Source organism: Cucurbita pepo, chromosome 18 (assembly GCF_057944985.1).
Source record: "Cucurbita pepo subsp. pepo isolate OVF chromosome 18, ASM5794498v1, whole genome shotgun sequence".
NCBI classification, from domain to species: Eukaryota; Viridiplantae; Streptophyta; class Magnoliopsida; order Cucurbitales; family Cucurbitaceae; genus Cucurbita; species Cucurbita pepo.
The window spans coordinates 2392451-2409341 of NC_141815.1; the positions used below are offsets into that span (position 1 = coordinate 2392451).

The following is a 16891-nucleotide window of genomic DNA, read 5'->3' on the forward strand; positions in this document are numbered from 1 at the left end:
TGACTAATTCAAACTATCAATCCGTTGCACTAAATTTTGACAATATAACATCAGTTATAAATGTTAAATATTCTTAATCTTCATAATAATATAAAAAAATACGGTTGGATTGGATTGTAACCCTATTTTCGAGATGGTCAGATTTAGTTGGGTTCTCGAGTATATGAACACTCCTAGGAATTAAGTCGATGAAAAACGGAATCCAAACTGAGAATGCAGCGTCGGTGAGGAAAGGATTCCGATTCTCGAACGCGTTTCCAAACCAATTGTGATGACACCCAAATTAAAAATTAAAAAAAAAACATTTAAATGTTTTGTTGGAAAAATATTTAGGGATGTTGAGGATATTTCTGGTTCAAAATCATGTGGTGGAACCAAAATGTTTCGAGGTTTTGAGGATATTTCGGTTCAAAGTCAGGTGGTGGAACTATAGTTCCATCAACATATCCCAGCATGTTCTTACTGGAGGGATAAGTTGGTTTTTCCAAGGAAGATAATTGGAGCAAGAAAGTTTGATGGTGATCATATGGATTCCGAAGCCGAGAAGAAACGATCAGAATTGTAGTAAGGACTCTGATACCATGAGAATATTTGCTAAAACCACTGCGGTGGCGAAAGTTCTAAGAACTAATAATAAATGAATAAAAAAATGACTAAGACTCCAAAAGAAAAGGAGTCGAGCCTCCCGCCTCGAAGGCATAGTAAAAAATGACTAAAAGAAAATGAGTCGAGCCTCGATTAAGGGGAGGTGTACTTTGTTCGAGAGGAGGTGTTGGATGAAAGTCTCACATCCGCTAATTTAGAGAATGATCATGGGTTTATAATCAAAGAATATTATTTCCATTGTGACTACTTTTTGGGGAAGCCCAAAGCAAAGCCATGAGAGCTTATGCTCAAAGTGGACAATATCATACTATTGTGGAGAGTCGTTCATCTCACAAAATTCACTGGCATCCATCATAAGCAATTCGAGCAATTTGTTTATGTTATTTGTACCGATAATTGGTTTATGGATGAGTGCTCTTAGAGTGGTTGGCCTGGTCCTGAACCTACGTGCCTATGATTTTGTACAAAAATCCGTGCCGCTGAAGGTCCTGAATTTGAGACTTTCTATACAAAAAAATATTCTCTTAAATGAAGGTATTTGTGCTTGGAGTGTGGCTCAAGTTCAGCCTCATGAAAACCTTATATTCTTTAAAGAGGTTCTACCCTGTGTAAACGCTCTTTATGAAACTTTAATTTTAGCTAGTCTGACCAAGAAACTATCGGTTTTGCTTGGTGGGTCGGAAATGCCCGACTTATTAATTTATTCGATAAACTATTGGAAGTTCATATACTCCGATGTCGAATGGACCTTTACTAACAATTAATCATAAAAATTATACAAATAAATTTTTGTTCTAACTTTTTCAATATGTATAATTTGATGGGAACCGATTAATTTACTAACGGTAAGAGTATTTTTTAAATTAACGACCAATTTTAAAGTTTAAAGATATTTTTAAAAACTTTTGAAAGTTCGAGAAAAATCTTTGAAACAAGTTATTAACAATTTCCTCCAAAACTAACCATAAGAGCATTTTTGAATTTTTATTTTTATTTTAAAGTTCAAGAGTATTATTAAAACAGGGGTGTACATTCAACCCGAGAACTTGATCCAACCCGAATTATAAGGGTTGGGTTAGGTTAAATAGCATTTCGAGTCTGGGTTGAATTTTAAAGTTCAGAGTATACAAAGGATCGCGTTAACTGACCCAACCCGAATACATTAAAAAAAAAAATAATAATAAAGTCCGCAATGGGTTGGGCCGGTTGCAGTGCCTGGGCTGACATCCATTTCATAGAAATGGACGGTGGAAGCAAAGAGTGATAAGAGTTTGAGTTATTAAGTGGGTCAATGAGGAGGGGATGGTGTTGGATGTCACGGTCGTATTTTTCCAACTGTGCAGCGTCGTGATATTGACACGCTCACGACCGGTCTTAAGAAGAACCGAAGCTCCATATTCATTTTTCGTTCAGTTTTGTGGCTTCGTCGGACCTTAGGTGAGATTTGTCTTCACCCAATCGAACATCACTTGTATGGAATCAAAACTTATTCAACCACATACGCCGCCTGCATGTGCATGTTCAATGATTTGTGATACAACCATCTTGCCTCTACACTAGACCAAGTCATTCGGCTTGACCTTACCCTTACTTGTGGCCAAGGTCTCTTGTGTGGAATGTCACATCCAACATCATATTGGTTCCTAATTAACATGACTCATATGTCTCGATGTCATCCCAAGTCATGGGGTGTCATCAGGCATCGTAGCATGCTCGATCATGTCATCGGTAATTGGTCTACTTGTCGTACATAACTTCAAGACATCCTAACATCTATCCATCCAGGTTCAATCGAGACATTGATCCTCCCATGCCCATGTCATGTCATTTATGGACCCTGTACCGGATAGTGGGTGCAAAATTCAACCTCCAACACATGGGCTGAAGCACAATACCGATACACCAATGCCACTCTGTATTGTCCTTGAAAGATCTATTTCAAAAGAAGTCGCCTGAGACACTCGTCTTGCAACACTCGCCCTTACTGTGACACACGTATGTGCCACAAGATAGCTCGCTTAGGCCATAGAGCCCAAGAGTGGTGAAGAGCTAATATCATGTCTCCACCTAAGATACATTTTGAGGCATTTTCAATTCTCCTCGAGTAGACGTCATTTTGGCGAACGATCATACGATGTCGTAGAGCGTCCATCCGAAGTCCAATTGTTACCAAATATGGCGAGCATTCATATTTCATATAGGCGGACTTAACTCTAGAGTTGCTTGCCCAAATTCCATTCGAAACCCCGACTTGCAAGGTTAAGGCCCAAGACCCTACCTGACCCTTCAACAAGCCTATCTTTGACACTTGTGTCTACTCGTGGACCATATCTTGCTTATGTCTCGTCTTCTCTTCAATGTCCACTCTGTGTGGTGTGTTGGATGATGCACCGTCCTCCTCGATCACATCATAGGTTAGATAGACACCACATAAAGGTCACCATTATAATCGTGATATTGATCACCTACAACTAACTAAGACATTCCCACATTTTCAGCATCATTCCATGAGCCCAATGGATGAGATGCCCCTCACTAATCACATCCACATTGATATTTTCTAATCAACTCACATTCATAATCACACCCACATTAATATTTTACTATCAACTCACATTCATAATAACGGCTACAAGATTGTGCGCGTGCGCGTGCGCGTGCGCGTGCGACTAAAAACGTGATTTGAAAAATATGATTGACACAAGGCGGCCTATTGAAGAAAAATTATAAATATATATCTACTTTGACCATAATAAAAGTGAGTCATGTTATACCAACTCTATTGAATTTCCAATGCATCAAAAGGGCGAGGCCAAAGTTAATGAAAAGAAGGATGAATCAAAAAGTCCAAGCAAGAAAGACTCGCTATGCATCTATCTCATACAACCAACTTTTCTCCTGTCTGAAAATTTCTAACTCAGCCGAACTCGAGTTTTTGTATTCTCATATATGTGAGAGTAAGTTTTAAATACCATATCGACGCGTCTTCATCGATAGTCCACCGGTAAGCGATACCCAGTCATCACTATCTTATCGGCAGACATTTTACCCGTCTTCGGCATCACATGCCAATGCAGTGTCAAGTTGAATTCTTTACCTCTAAGATTGCTTCCCTAGAAGATAAAACATGGTATAACAAGATAAGGTTGATGTAGATGAAAAGGTAGCTTCATCTAATATTGCAGAGATTAATGTAATGTAGCTATGGCTCACCTGATCGATGAAACGGTACTTGTTTGAAGTGTGAATCGAAAACTTTGCGTTCTCTTTGGAAGGTATTATACCATCCCACAGCGAGATCTGAAACACGGCGTCATAACAACTGAATAAGATAAGCAGCAGGATTAGAAATCCGGGAGATGTATCGATGGAGCTTACCTGGTTCAAGGAGTTCTTAGGAGTCTCATACTCAGCAGCTACAAAAACAAAAACCTGTAAACTTGTATTAAAATCTAATAATCGTATTCGCTTAAGTCAGCTAGTCATGATATGAAAACAAACTACCGAAGCCTACCGGAGCTGGAAATGAGATAAGACGAGTACAGACTACAACATAATTTTTGTGTCCATATTCCGAAATCAATGAAAAGGATCTCAAGTCGGATCCACAGTAAAATAACTCAAGATTCAACATTCAAATATCTCAAAAGCCATACAAATGGCACAAAAGTCACAAGGAAAAAGACCAAAATTATGAAATAGGTTGTTCCAAACCTGCTTTGTGTTCCATGTAAATAAAGACTGCAAGTCCATCGAGATATTTAGGGTCATGGTGACCTGCACAGTTAAAGAACTTCAGTTCAGACTCTAAGGTATAAAGCTATAATAAATATCAAAACCATTGTGATGAATGGTTATCCTTGTTCGTAACGTAATTAACATCTAAAAACCAACAGAGAAATTATCGATTTGACTACTATTGCATGAGTTTCGAAGTAACTGAACAACATACATTTGATACTTGACACCAACTTGAAACCCGTTTCAAGGCAAGAGAATTAAGCAATGCACGTCTAATAATCCGATATCATGTTGGATAGCCACCATGATCATGACAGCATCTATTCAGTAATAAGAGCTGCCTAGTGTCCTCTTTCAATGTATCCTCTACAGAGTGTTTCTGAGATAAGTTTTAAATTAGTGCTACCCTTCCAGAGTATTGCTATGAGATCCCACATCGGTTGGAGATGGAAACGAAGAATTCCTTATAAGAGTGTGGAAACCTCTCCTAAACAGACGCGTTTTAAAACCATGAGGCTGATGGTGATACGTAACGAGCTAAGCAGACAATATCTACAAGAAGTGGGCTTGGGCTGTTACAATTACATCGTCCGTTTTCACAATTTCAATGACCTAAGCTGATTAAAGAGCCCGAGGAAAAGAGAAATTTGAAATGTTCTCAAACTTCAAGCAAATTTGAAGACGGTTCGAATAAACCTCTATGAATATTTCATGAAGATATAGAACCTATACAGATATCTTTTTTCTTTTCTCTCTATCTCTCTTTGGAGCAAAACTCTACTTATAATACAAAAACACTTACAAAAAGAAAAGGCAACCACAGAAGGATCCAAATGACAAGGCTATACCAAAGATTAGCCATAAAGAAGCTAACTAATCTCCACATTGGCTGTGCTCATCCTGTCTAAAACTTCTCTTATTCATCTCAAACCAAATACTCCATAAAACAGCAAACAACAGATATGTTCTATCAATTCTCCAAGATCGCATTTGGCTTTAAGATCGCAGGACTAAGGATTTTAGGTCGGAGATTCATCATTTCTCTCCTTCCATTCTTTCAATCAATAAACACGTACAAAGATGTAACTAGCAAGAAAACAAACTCGGACATCATTGTCCAAAAGATTCCCTAGATTCATAAGAATCAAACCCCAAAGCAGGCTTCGACGATCACAAAAAAGAAACAATCTGAACCATTCAATTCAAGAATCGAGGAAAAGACGAATCTCCAAGAATATACCTCGTCATTTCCATGAATCTGCTTCTGAAACCGGTTAATGCTCAACACCTAAAACAATCAGAACAAACAAAATGCACAACAAATCTCAATCGCTCCGAGAAATCAAACCAAAATCCAAACCGTATGAGCCACAGATCTAACCAAAATTAAAAAATTAAAAAAAAAAATAGCAAGAGAAAACGAATGTTCGACCTGAACCCGAGCCGTGGGAGAGGGAGAGTTGAAGTTATCGGAGAAGGAGGCCATGGTGCACATAATTGCAAGAATCGTAACAGCGAAAGTGACCAAAGCATTGGCTCGATAACCAAAAGAATGCATATTTTCTTCTGGTTTCGTTTTGCTACGGAATCTGGTTTCGATTTCGCCTTGTTCTTGATCCTGTTCTTGCTGTTTCTGTGGTTCGATTCTTCTTCTTTGACTCGTTGGTCTCTTTTTGGTTCGATGGAAATGGCGCTGCGGTGGCTTTTTCGACCATCAAAAGAGTTTATATTTTCATTTAAAATAAATAAATAAATAATTATTATTTTTAAATAGTAAATTTAAAAAATTAGTCGATTTTCTGATTATTTGACATGATATATTAATTTAATTTATAATTACATTATTTTAAAATTTTCTTTTATGGTAAATAATAAATGGAGTTAATATTAGAAATTACTATGGCATTTTCCATTGACAATCAATTTATTAATTAATAAATTCGTTGATTATACCAAATATTTTTACCTAATAAGTATGTTTTAATTATGCTGTCTGATTTTTTTAAAAATTCATTATTATCTTCAAATTTATTAAAAAAATTATCATAATATAACGATTAAGGTGTGACGTCAACACGAAAAGGTTTGGGTCATCTCGAGAGTATGTATGTATGTATATATATATAGGATTTTTTCTATTTCTCGTGGGCGGTAGATGATTCTCGTAGATGGTAGAACCATTCTTGCTCTCGCACTTTGCAAATGACACTCCCCTCGGAGACCACTCGCTCATAGCCAACTCCTTTTGGCCTCGTTAGTAGTCCTCACAGCTCCTCACCCAGTCGTCCTCGTATAGCAACCAACCATCACACACCCCTCGCCCCCGCAACCGCCAATATCACCTTGCATCACGTTGCAAGCCCACACTCGTTGCTCATTGTCGCATGCTGCATGCCCACGTCCCTTGCCACTCCCACCCTCACTCCCTGTCGCATGCCTAACCAATCAGATAGAGTAACAAGTCACATGTGCCCACAACGCTTATTATACTTCCTCTTTTGGAACTAGCATACTATGGATGTTTCGGAGACCACTCTCTCATTGTCAACTCCTTTTAGCCTCTTTAGTAGTCCTCACAGCTCCTCACCCAGTCGTCCTCGTATAGCAACCAACCATCACACACCCCTCACCCCCGCAACCGCTAATATCACCTTGCATCACGTTGCAAGCCCACACTTGTTGCTCACTGTCGCATGCAGTCACATGCCTAACCAACCAAATAGAGTAACAAGTCACATGTGCCCACACCGCTTATGATACTACCTCTTTTAGAACTAGCATGTTATGGATGTTAGATTATGGAGAGCTTGTTCAATGGCTATATATATATATAGTAAGCTAAACCATATATATATTCTTCTAGACAGTGATTTAAAGATGTAATTTTTTCATTCTTTATATTCTCTGTACCTATACATACCATAAGTCATCAATATAAATCTTTAAGTGTAGGCGTGTGTGGTTGAACAAGCTTGGATTCTGCACAAGTGATGTTCGATTGGCGAAGACAAACCTCGCCTAAGGTCCGATGAAGCCACAAAGCAGGGGTGAAAAATATATATGGGGCTTAATTCCCCTTAAGGCTAGTCGTGAGCGTGTCAAGATCACGACGCCGCGCGGTAAAAAATGTAGGTGGATTTACTAGCTTGATGTTACCATATATATTTCTCTTCGTGTTTTTTCTCTCTGGTTCTTCATGTTCTTCGTTTAGATCGAGTGTGTAAGTTGTGCGATTCTAAAAACTGGTATCAGAGCTACGAGAGATTCACTATAATCTGTGAAGATGAAAAGCTCAAAGATCCAAATAAAAAAGTTCGATGGATCTGATTTTAGTTTCTAGAAGATTTAGATTGAAGATTATCTGTATCAGAAAGATTTTCATGAACACTTTGATAAGGAAATCCTTGCCAGTTGAATCTAAGAACTCTCATGAGTGGCTAGATATGCAAACCTCTCGTTCACGAATGCTAAAACTCTCAAATCAATTTAATTTCACCTCAAGGGAAAGTAAGATTCAGATTACCTTGTTGATAAAATTTCTCAAGATAAGAACCGTAACGACTCAAATTTTTTTACTTAATTTAAGGTCACTACTGCATACATATCATAAACATTGAATGCGGAAATACTTCGTTTAAACTTTTATAAAACATAACATTCACCTTAAAACACAGTCATGGGCTTGTGTGTTTTGAAAACATGTTTAAAAACGACACAATAAAAAGCTAAATAAAATAAATAAATGTTTAAATTAAAAACATCATATTCTAAAAAGTCTAAGAAAATAAATACGACTACCCTGTGCATGTGCTACGGTCTTGAGTTGTGATGCCATCATCAGCCGTACAGGAATGTCTTACCTTAACCAGAAATAGAGATAACACGTGGCTTGAGTATTTTAAGAAATACTCAACAAGTGACCCCACTAATGGGGTTAAATGTAAGAACATGTGAATGCAATGACGGGACCTGTCATTTAAAGCTATTTTTCCTACGGTACTGTCTTAACGGGTAATTTGGATGTGTACCATATACTCTACAGACAGCAATACGTGCGAGTATGGACTCACCAGTCAGTTTGCACACTGCTGGGCCACCTTCCATGTCAAGCGAGCATACTCTGGGAGCTGTTTAGGTGGGACACCCATTAGAACTAGTAACTGTCACAGCAGCATCAAGTTAACCATAATGATCGTACCCTTGCCTGACCATCGCAGCATTGTGATAAACATAATGATCGTTTTCCTACTTGGTCATCGCAGCATTATGTTAACCATAATGATCATATTCCTGCCTCGTAACGTATGCGTTCGTACTATCGTGAAAGCTAAGGGGTATCCTCCAATGCATGAGAACACAATAATGCATGAAGTCCCAACATTTTTTCATTTTCATTATCATTTAATACAACCTCGCTAGCGTCCCGTACATCCCATATCATTTTGCATATCACTTATCATATCTTTCATGCGTACGCTGGTGATTGTATTTCATGCTAGTTCGTCGTTTTGCATGTCAATCATATCATATCATTCAAATTACATAAGTGTATCATATCATATCATTCCATGCTTCCAAACATAATAATTTTCGTCATATACATATCATACCATAACATATCGCATCACAATATATCATATCATAAACACGTCAATTTATCACATATCTCGTACCATAACATATTTCATATCGTCTTCATATTATATCACAATATATATACATCCATCATTCACATGTCTTATAATAATCATATCATATGTAAACACTTTGTAGTTATATCGTTCCCTAGCTTATCATAGCCTTAACATTGTTATACCTATCACAGTCATATCATTACATGAACGTACCCTAACGCTATCGTTCTATAAATCTATCAAAATCCTATCCATTTCTACTCATAACCCAACCATATTCTTTTATGAACCTCTCATATCCATAGTACTTCGAGACGTAACCTAACCTTAACGTTTCATGAACATATCTTACTCCTATCGTTACATTACACTTAGTGCATCCTTCTTGTATCATATCTCAAATATATCATTGAACACATCACACCGTAAGTATTATCATACAATTAATACATTATAACATATACAAAAATAGAAAATAAGCATATCGATTCACAAATAATTCACACATATCAGTATATATGACACGTGATTTCCAAATCTTCCCTTATCTAGTGTTTCCTTTTGTTCACAGATGTTCTTAGTCATTTTATTTTTGGTTCAAGATATAAAATATTACTAATAACCCGATTTACTAGAATGTATAAATGATTGACATTTAATTTATAACTCAAAGCTAAATCATTGTAATGATTCAATGAAAATCTAACTATAATTGGTTGAGATTACTCGAAAAGAAATAGGATAAAAGAAAATGAGATTTAATATATAACTGATCAGATCTATCATTCACATAAATCTCCCTCCACAAGAATCTCAATTGGTAAAGGTCATTCTCATTTTTTCCTCAAAGTAAATGTTGATTTTCTGTTTCTTTTTGCAGTAAATGTGACTTTCTCGCTCGTTGTAGAGAGATAATTGGAGAAGAGAAGAGAGGTTGGTGAAGAGAAGTGAGGAGACTTGTTTTATTTATTTATTTATTATTATTTTTTTAATGTAATCTTTTTTATAATTATTTTTAATTGTTTATTTATTTATGATTTTTTTTTGGGCTATTACAAGAACACTTCTACCGATCTTCCACCCAATAACAAGTTTTTGGGTTCTACTTTCGTGGAGAATGATTTTCCTACTAAATTACTTTGCTTATAAATTGAGCTACATAAGACGAAAAGGTAAGATCATGGTCTCTACTTCTTCCTTGCAAAACCATCTATGAGTTTCATAAAGAAATCGAGACCAAATAATCCCTAGAAGAGACTCTAGAACACCATTTTCAAGTGAAGGCGATAAGCGAGCTACGTATCTTCTTACCTTCCTGGAGCAGAAAGATGATGATGTGGCTGGTTTGTTCTTGATAATATACTCAAAGATGGAACTTCGAAAAAAAACTTGGAGTAATTCAGATACCAAAAGCTCGAAAACCAAGGAGAAAGGCCTAAATCAAGCGTTTTACTTGGGCTTAAAATAACATTACAATAACTCATCAAAACCTCCCTTGTGCATGAAATTTGAATATAAAGCTTAATAGGATATGTATGTGTTGATGGCCATTAGAGTTATTTTATTTTATTTTTATTTATGCTCATTAGGATGATATGTTAACATGAATAAGATATAAGATATGTATGCTTACTTTAGGGTCATGAATTCTAGGCATGTCACGAAGTTAGGTTGTGTTACAAGTATACATTACTTTAGGATTACCTTAGGGTTAGCCATGATATTCAAGATTGCTACCCTAAACACATGAACAAGTCAATAACATAACCTTCAAGAATGATAGGTAATACTCCAACAATGGTGACACCCTATTGATGGTGTTCAATGATATCATTATATTTCCTCATCGAGGTGGGATGAGTTGAGCAAAGTTTAACAAGATGATCATGTTTTCCTCCTCTAGCTGAGACACCCTACACCAGCTTTAGTAGGATGATATGTTCCAGGGTTTTCTCACCTAAATGGGATGGCCTACACAAGTTTAGTAGGATGTCATGTTTTCTTAATCTAGATGGGATGCCTTGTGTTATAGTCATGCTTGTCCAAAGTGTGTTGTTTATAGCCTTTCAGATGTCTTATTCATGCACCCATTCAAAACCCTTTTTACTTTTTTTTCATGTTAGATAGGTCTTTACTATTATTTGTTGTGTCAATACGGGGGTGTATAACCGATCACAAAAATTATGTCTACACCCACTAGGACTAAAATGCCCCAAAATATACTATAAGGAGATGTGACCAGCAGTGAATTCTTCCTACTCGAGTTATATGCTATCAAATTGTTGTTGCTTCTTCGCTTTCAGTTTATAACATTTCTTTACAATTGTTTTCAACGTATTTCCTCTCTCAAGTTTTCTAAAATATTTCTTTCAAACTTGACTCAAGATTGAGCATACACCAATATTATCTGTAAAATCTGAATTTCACACAACTGACTTGTTCACTAGGTTAGAACAAATGTAGCACAATCATTGTCTCGCTGCTGCAAGTGTGCGATTGTCATAAGTGGTATCTAAGCTGAGTCGATTCCATGAATTATAGTACACAAACATGTCCACTAATATGCAATTGGGCAAGCCCTTGGCTGACCAATTGGTAAAGATTGTAGATCAGTTACTCTACCTTAGTTAAGATCCTGATGGAATTGAGCTTTTGGAGTCTCGCATGATTGAGATTACCGCTAAAGAAGACATGACCGACGAGATGGCAGGACCCTTGAGGAATTTCTTGTTAGTAAATTAATGGTCAGGGTTGAGGCCCTTGAAGACAAGACCACAATTGCTGGTAGTTTCGAGTGTGGCGATAGCTCGATGGGCTCTGTTGCTCGGATGGAGGAACTCATCGAGGGCTTATAAAATGCCCAACAAGGGGTCGTTCACATGGTCTCAGAAATGTCTAAGGATTTGAGAGCAACCCTTGGAGTAGTCAGGGCTAAAGTGGCAGATATGAAAGCTAGACTAAATCTCACCTTGAGAGCGGTGGGGAACAAAACCTCAACTGGGGGTGTAGTACAATTCAACAAGATAAAGGTTCTAGAACCCAAGCCTTTCTGTTGGGTTTGAGATTCCATGGCTTTAGAGAACTTTATCTTCGATCTCAAACACTACTTTCAAGCCACAATACCGTGGCAGAAGAAGCGAAGGTTAAGTTGGCAACAATGCATCTAATTGATGATGCAAATTTTTCACGGAGATCCAAGTTAATGGATATTCAAAATGGTTTATGTACTGTGGACACTTGGGAGAGCTTAAAATAAGAACTCCACTCTCATTTTTTCCCTAGAGAATGTCAATATAATAGCAAGGAGGAAGTTAAGTTAGTTGAGTCATACTAGAAGTACTTGAGACTATGTTAAGTGATTTTCTAGGCTATGTTGGATATTCATGATAGGCCTGTAAAATACTAGGTCTTCTGTTTTGTTGAGGGGGCTAAAGTATGTTAGATCGAAGTTCTTAAAATTTCACCCACGCCAGAGATTTGGTGAAGATGTCTCCAAGTTGTCCTCTGTTTGGATCAAATTAATCTTGATGAGCCCCCGATGTGCACATTCCCGGATGTAGTGAAATCTGATTTCTATGTGCTTGCTCCGGTCTTGCAAAACTGGATTTTTGATTAGGGAGATCGTAGCTTTATTGTCCACGTATAGCATTGGTGGATTTCCTTCTCTTCCGATGATTCTTCCATCATTCGTGCAAGGCAGACCCCCTGTGTTGTTGCCATCGAAGCGGCGATGTATTCTACTTCGCAAGAAGACAAAGCAACTACCTTTTGTTTAGTTGATTGCCAGCGGATCGCGCCGCCTGAGAGGAAGTAAATCATCTCGCTGGTGCTCTTACGATCTTCAACGTCACTAGCCATGTCACTATCATTGTAGCCGACCAGCTCAAGCTTCTCTTTTCCTCTCCCTGCGTAGTATATCACACCCCTGCCTCTGGTTCCGACTACATAGCGCAGGATGCGCTTGACAGCCACTAGATGCTCCTGCCTAGTTGCTTCCATAAACCTACTCACATATCCATCGAAATAAGCAAGGTGAGGGCGTGTGTTTACCAGATAGCGTAAGCTCCCGACAATACTGCAGTAATTGGTGGAGTCGACTGCCGTCGTAGTGTCGACCTTCCTTAGCTGGAGTCGGGCCTCCATTGGCGTCCTTGTAGGGTTACTGTCCGCTAGCCCAGCTATGTCCAGCAGCTTCTTTACGTACGCACCTTGACAGATGGTGATGCCGGCAGTACTCTGTTGCACTTCGATGCCGAGGTAGTAGCTGAGCACATTGAGATCGCTCATCTTGAAGTTCTTTGACATCTCCCACTTGAATCTTCCAAGGACTTCCATGTCGCCTCCAGTGATTATGAGGTCGTCGACGTACACTCCCACAATCAGTCGCTACTCGCCGTGGCCATGCGTGTACATGCCATGCTCAGAGGCACATCGCTTGAACTTCAGCGATAGCAGGGTACTGTCGACCTTCGTGTTCCAGGCTCTTGTGCTTGTCAAAGCCCATAGAGTGCCTTGTGTAGGCGCAGTACCTTGCCAGGGTTGTCGTTGTCCAGAAAGCTCGGCGGTTGTTGGACATAGATGGTCTCCTTCGGCTCTCCGTTGAGGAAAGCAGACTTCACGTCCATGTGGTGGACCTCCCAGGAATGATGTGTCGCGATTAGAAGCAATAGGCGGATAGATTCCAACCTTGCCACCGGCGCGAATACCTCTTCGAAGTCCACTCCTCGCTTCTAAACGTAGCCCTTTGCCACCAGACGGGCCTTGTGCTTCACAATTTCTCCCTCTTCGTTACGCTTCAGTTTGAAGACCCATTTGAGCCCTATGGCTCGGTGTTCCGGCGGCATGTCCTCTAGACTCCATGTCTTGTTCTCAGTGATGGAAGCCATCTCCTCCTGCATTGCCTTCAACCAGCATGGGTTCTTTTCTGCTTCGGCGAAGGAGTTCAGTTCATCCACGCTAATGGCATGCAGTTCGGCCACCTCTTCTTTGAGCTCGTGCACTGCCAGTCCAGATGGTTCATCTTCTCCCACTAGGTCTTCCATCCTCCGGTATCTGGCCACAAGACTATCATTGTGATCGGCATCCAACGTCGAATCCGCAGTACGTGGTGTTGTGAACTCCACTGGTTCAGGGGATGCAGCCAAAGTTGTGGTTGGGGTTGGCGTAGGCATGCTCGGTGTAGTTGCTGGCGACGGTGATGGTTCCCGATGCTGTGCTCCTCCTTCTCCTGGCTCGATGACGAGGTACTCCACCGTGAACTGATTTGGGTTTTGGTCTGCCTCGGTCATGTCGTTCCACTGCCAGATGGTACTCTCATCAAAGATGACATCGCGCGACACGTGAGCTCGCCCCTCTGCTGGATCATAGAGCCTATACGCCTTGCTCCCGGGTTCATAGTCGATGAAGACGACCGTCAGCCCCCTGGGATCGAGCTAGGTGAGGTGGGGACTTGCATCCTTCATGTATGCTACGCAGTCGAACACTCAGAGATGATGTAACGCTGGCTTCTTGTTGTACCAGGCCTCGTGTAGCGTCTTCCCGTCGAGGCTTCGCGGGGCATCCCAACCATCATCAGCAATGACCTTGCTATCCCGACAATGGTCTAATTTTGACGCTTCACCATCCCATTCTGCTGGGGGAGTAGGGCGCCGTTAGGTGCCACTGTATGCCGAGCTCGTCGCAGTACTTACCAAAGCTTGCCGAGGTGAATTCTTTGCCTCGATCCGTGTGCAACACTCACATCTTCTTCCCGTATTCAGCCTCCGCTTGCACTTGAATGCGCTTAATCGCCTCTACCGCCTCTACCGTCTCACTTTTTGCTTGCAGTAGGATCAGCCACATGAAGCGGCTTCTGTCATCAACCAGCAGAAGGAAGAGGATTTTACCGCTTGGGGTCGTTGGCTTGATGGGCCCGCAGATATCACCGTGCAGGAGCTCCAACGGCTAACTAGAGTGGTAGGATGCCTGAGATGGAAAGGGGGTGCGCCTTTGCTTTCCGATGAGACATCCGTCGCACAGCCTGTTCACACCTTCAATTGCCGACAAGCCGTGCACCAGCTCCCCCTTGTGTAGTTTTTATATAGCAAGAAAGCTCAGGTGCCCATACCTTGCGTGCCACCTCCAATATACTTCTTCGGTCTTGGCCGAGAGGCTGACCGGTTGCTCTATCTCCAACTCCAAGATGTAAAGGCGGTTTGCCATGCACCAAACTTGCATGAGCAGCCGTCGTCGATCATCCCGAATCTTGAGTAGCCCGCGCTCGATGGAAATGTGGCAGCCGGCCTCATTGATTTGACCCAAGCTCACAAGGTTAGCCTTGAGCCTCGGGATGAAGTAGATGCCGGTCAGCTTACGGTGCTCGCCTCCCTTACCTAAGAACAGGATGGTGCCGCGCCCTTCGATCTCGACGACGGAGCCGTTGCTAAACTTAACCGTCCCATGAATCCCTGAGTCGAGCTGGAAAAACGCAGACCTAGCCCCAGTCATTTGGTTTGTTACCTCTATGTCGAGGACCCATTGTCGGTGCTCTTGCTGCTTGCCTCTTTCACCGATTTGAGTGAACACTCGCTCCTCCTTCAACTGAATTGGCTCCCCAGCCGGTGCCTTTGTTACACCCAGCTGGAGCTCTTCCTCGACTTTGGACTTTCACTGGAGCAGTTATGCCATTGTTGATTACCTCCATGAATTTTGAATCGAAATTGGGGACGTCGGGTAGGACTGATGCACTCACTATGAAAAGAGCTGGCTCTTCCTCCTCGGATTGGGCCACATGGGCCTTCTCCTTGTTCCTGAGCTTGCTTCAGCAATTTTTGCTTAGGTGGCCCTTCTTCCCGTAGTTCGAGAACTGAAATGGCCCGCCATTAGTCGACTACTGAGGTTGTTGCGGAGGAATCAGCAGTGGAGCAAGTGACACCTGAACTGGTGTTGAGAAGATCATCCTGTACTATCAGAGTATCAGATATGCATGTACCTTCATTACACTATCTATTGCTGATGAAAGGGAACCACAACCCTTTGATGAGGCCCTACAGTTGGAGGATACAACCAAGTGGGAGCAAGCCATGGATGATGAGACGTCTAGGCTTCAAAAATGCGTTGTACTAAGGCTGAGTCCGTGGCAATAGTTGAAGCTGGAAAGAAGACGATATGGATGACTGACTATCTGGAAGAATGGGCAAGAAGTAGCACGAAGATATTCTTTACAAGGATAGTCAGAGTGTTAAACAGTTGGCGAAGGAACCCGGTCTATCATTTCAAGAGAAAACACAGAAGACGATACCATTTCACTTGCAGGTTAGTGAAAGATGGTGATGTGTTTGGAGAAGATAGAGGGTGCAAAGAATCCAGCAAACATGTTGACAAAATGTGTTGATGTTAGAATATTGAGGTTGTGCAAAGCCTCAATTGATATGGTGCCATGAAGACCATGAAGATGCTCATGGTCGTTTGAGAATGAAATTCTTGGTTGACTAGATCAGTCTCCAAGTGGGAGAATTGTTAGGTTATGGAGCCTGATGCTTATTTATAGCTTGGTCAATGGTTATATCCGGTAAAGCTATATTTGGTAAAGCTATATTTGGTAAAGCTATATCCGGTAAAGCTATATATGGTAAATAGCTATATATAGTAGATGATTAAATCGGGTAAAGCTATATATAGTAAATAGCTATATATAGTAGATGGTTAAATCTGGTAAAGTTATATATAGTAAATTGAACTATATATATATCCCGTCCGGTAGAGCTTTGAGATGTACTTTCTATTCTCTGTACTCTCTCTTGTTCTCTCTTGTTGTACATACTTGAAGTCATCAATAAAAAAAATTCTTTTAGCCAGAGTTCTCCTTGCAATTTTCTCTATCCCATTCTTTGTGTTCATCTAGATCGAGCGTGTGCGTTGTTTGTGCGATC

General features: G+C 40.3%; 1 protein-coding gene across 1 annotated transcript; it reads right to left on the bottom strand.

Annotated features, from left to right (window-relative positions):
- Positions 1 to 3319: 3319 nt before the first annotated feature.
- LOC111779641 (signal peptidase complex subunit 3B) lies at positions 3320 to 6061 on the bottom strand. The gene is made up of 6 exons (XM_023659734.2): positions 5780 to 6061; positions 5588 to 5635; positions 4321 to 4383; positions 3985 to 4038; positions 3820 to 3906; positions 3320 to 3719 (listed from the first exon to the last, which is right to left on the bottom strand). The coding sequence occupies exons 1-6, from the start codon at positions 5903 to 5905 to the stop codon at positions 3594 to 3596; spliced, it is 504 nt and encodes a 167-aa protein (XP_023515502.1). The 5' UTR covers positions 5906 to 6061; the 3' UTR covers positions 3320 to 3593.
- Positions 6062 to 16891: the final 10830 nt, after the last annotated feature.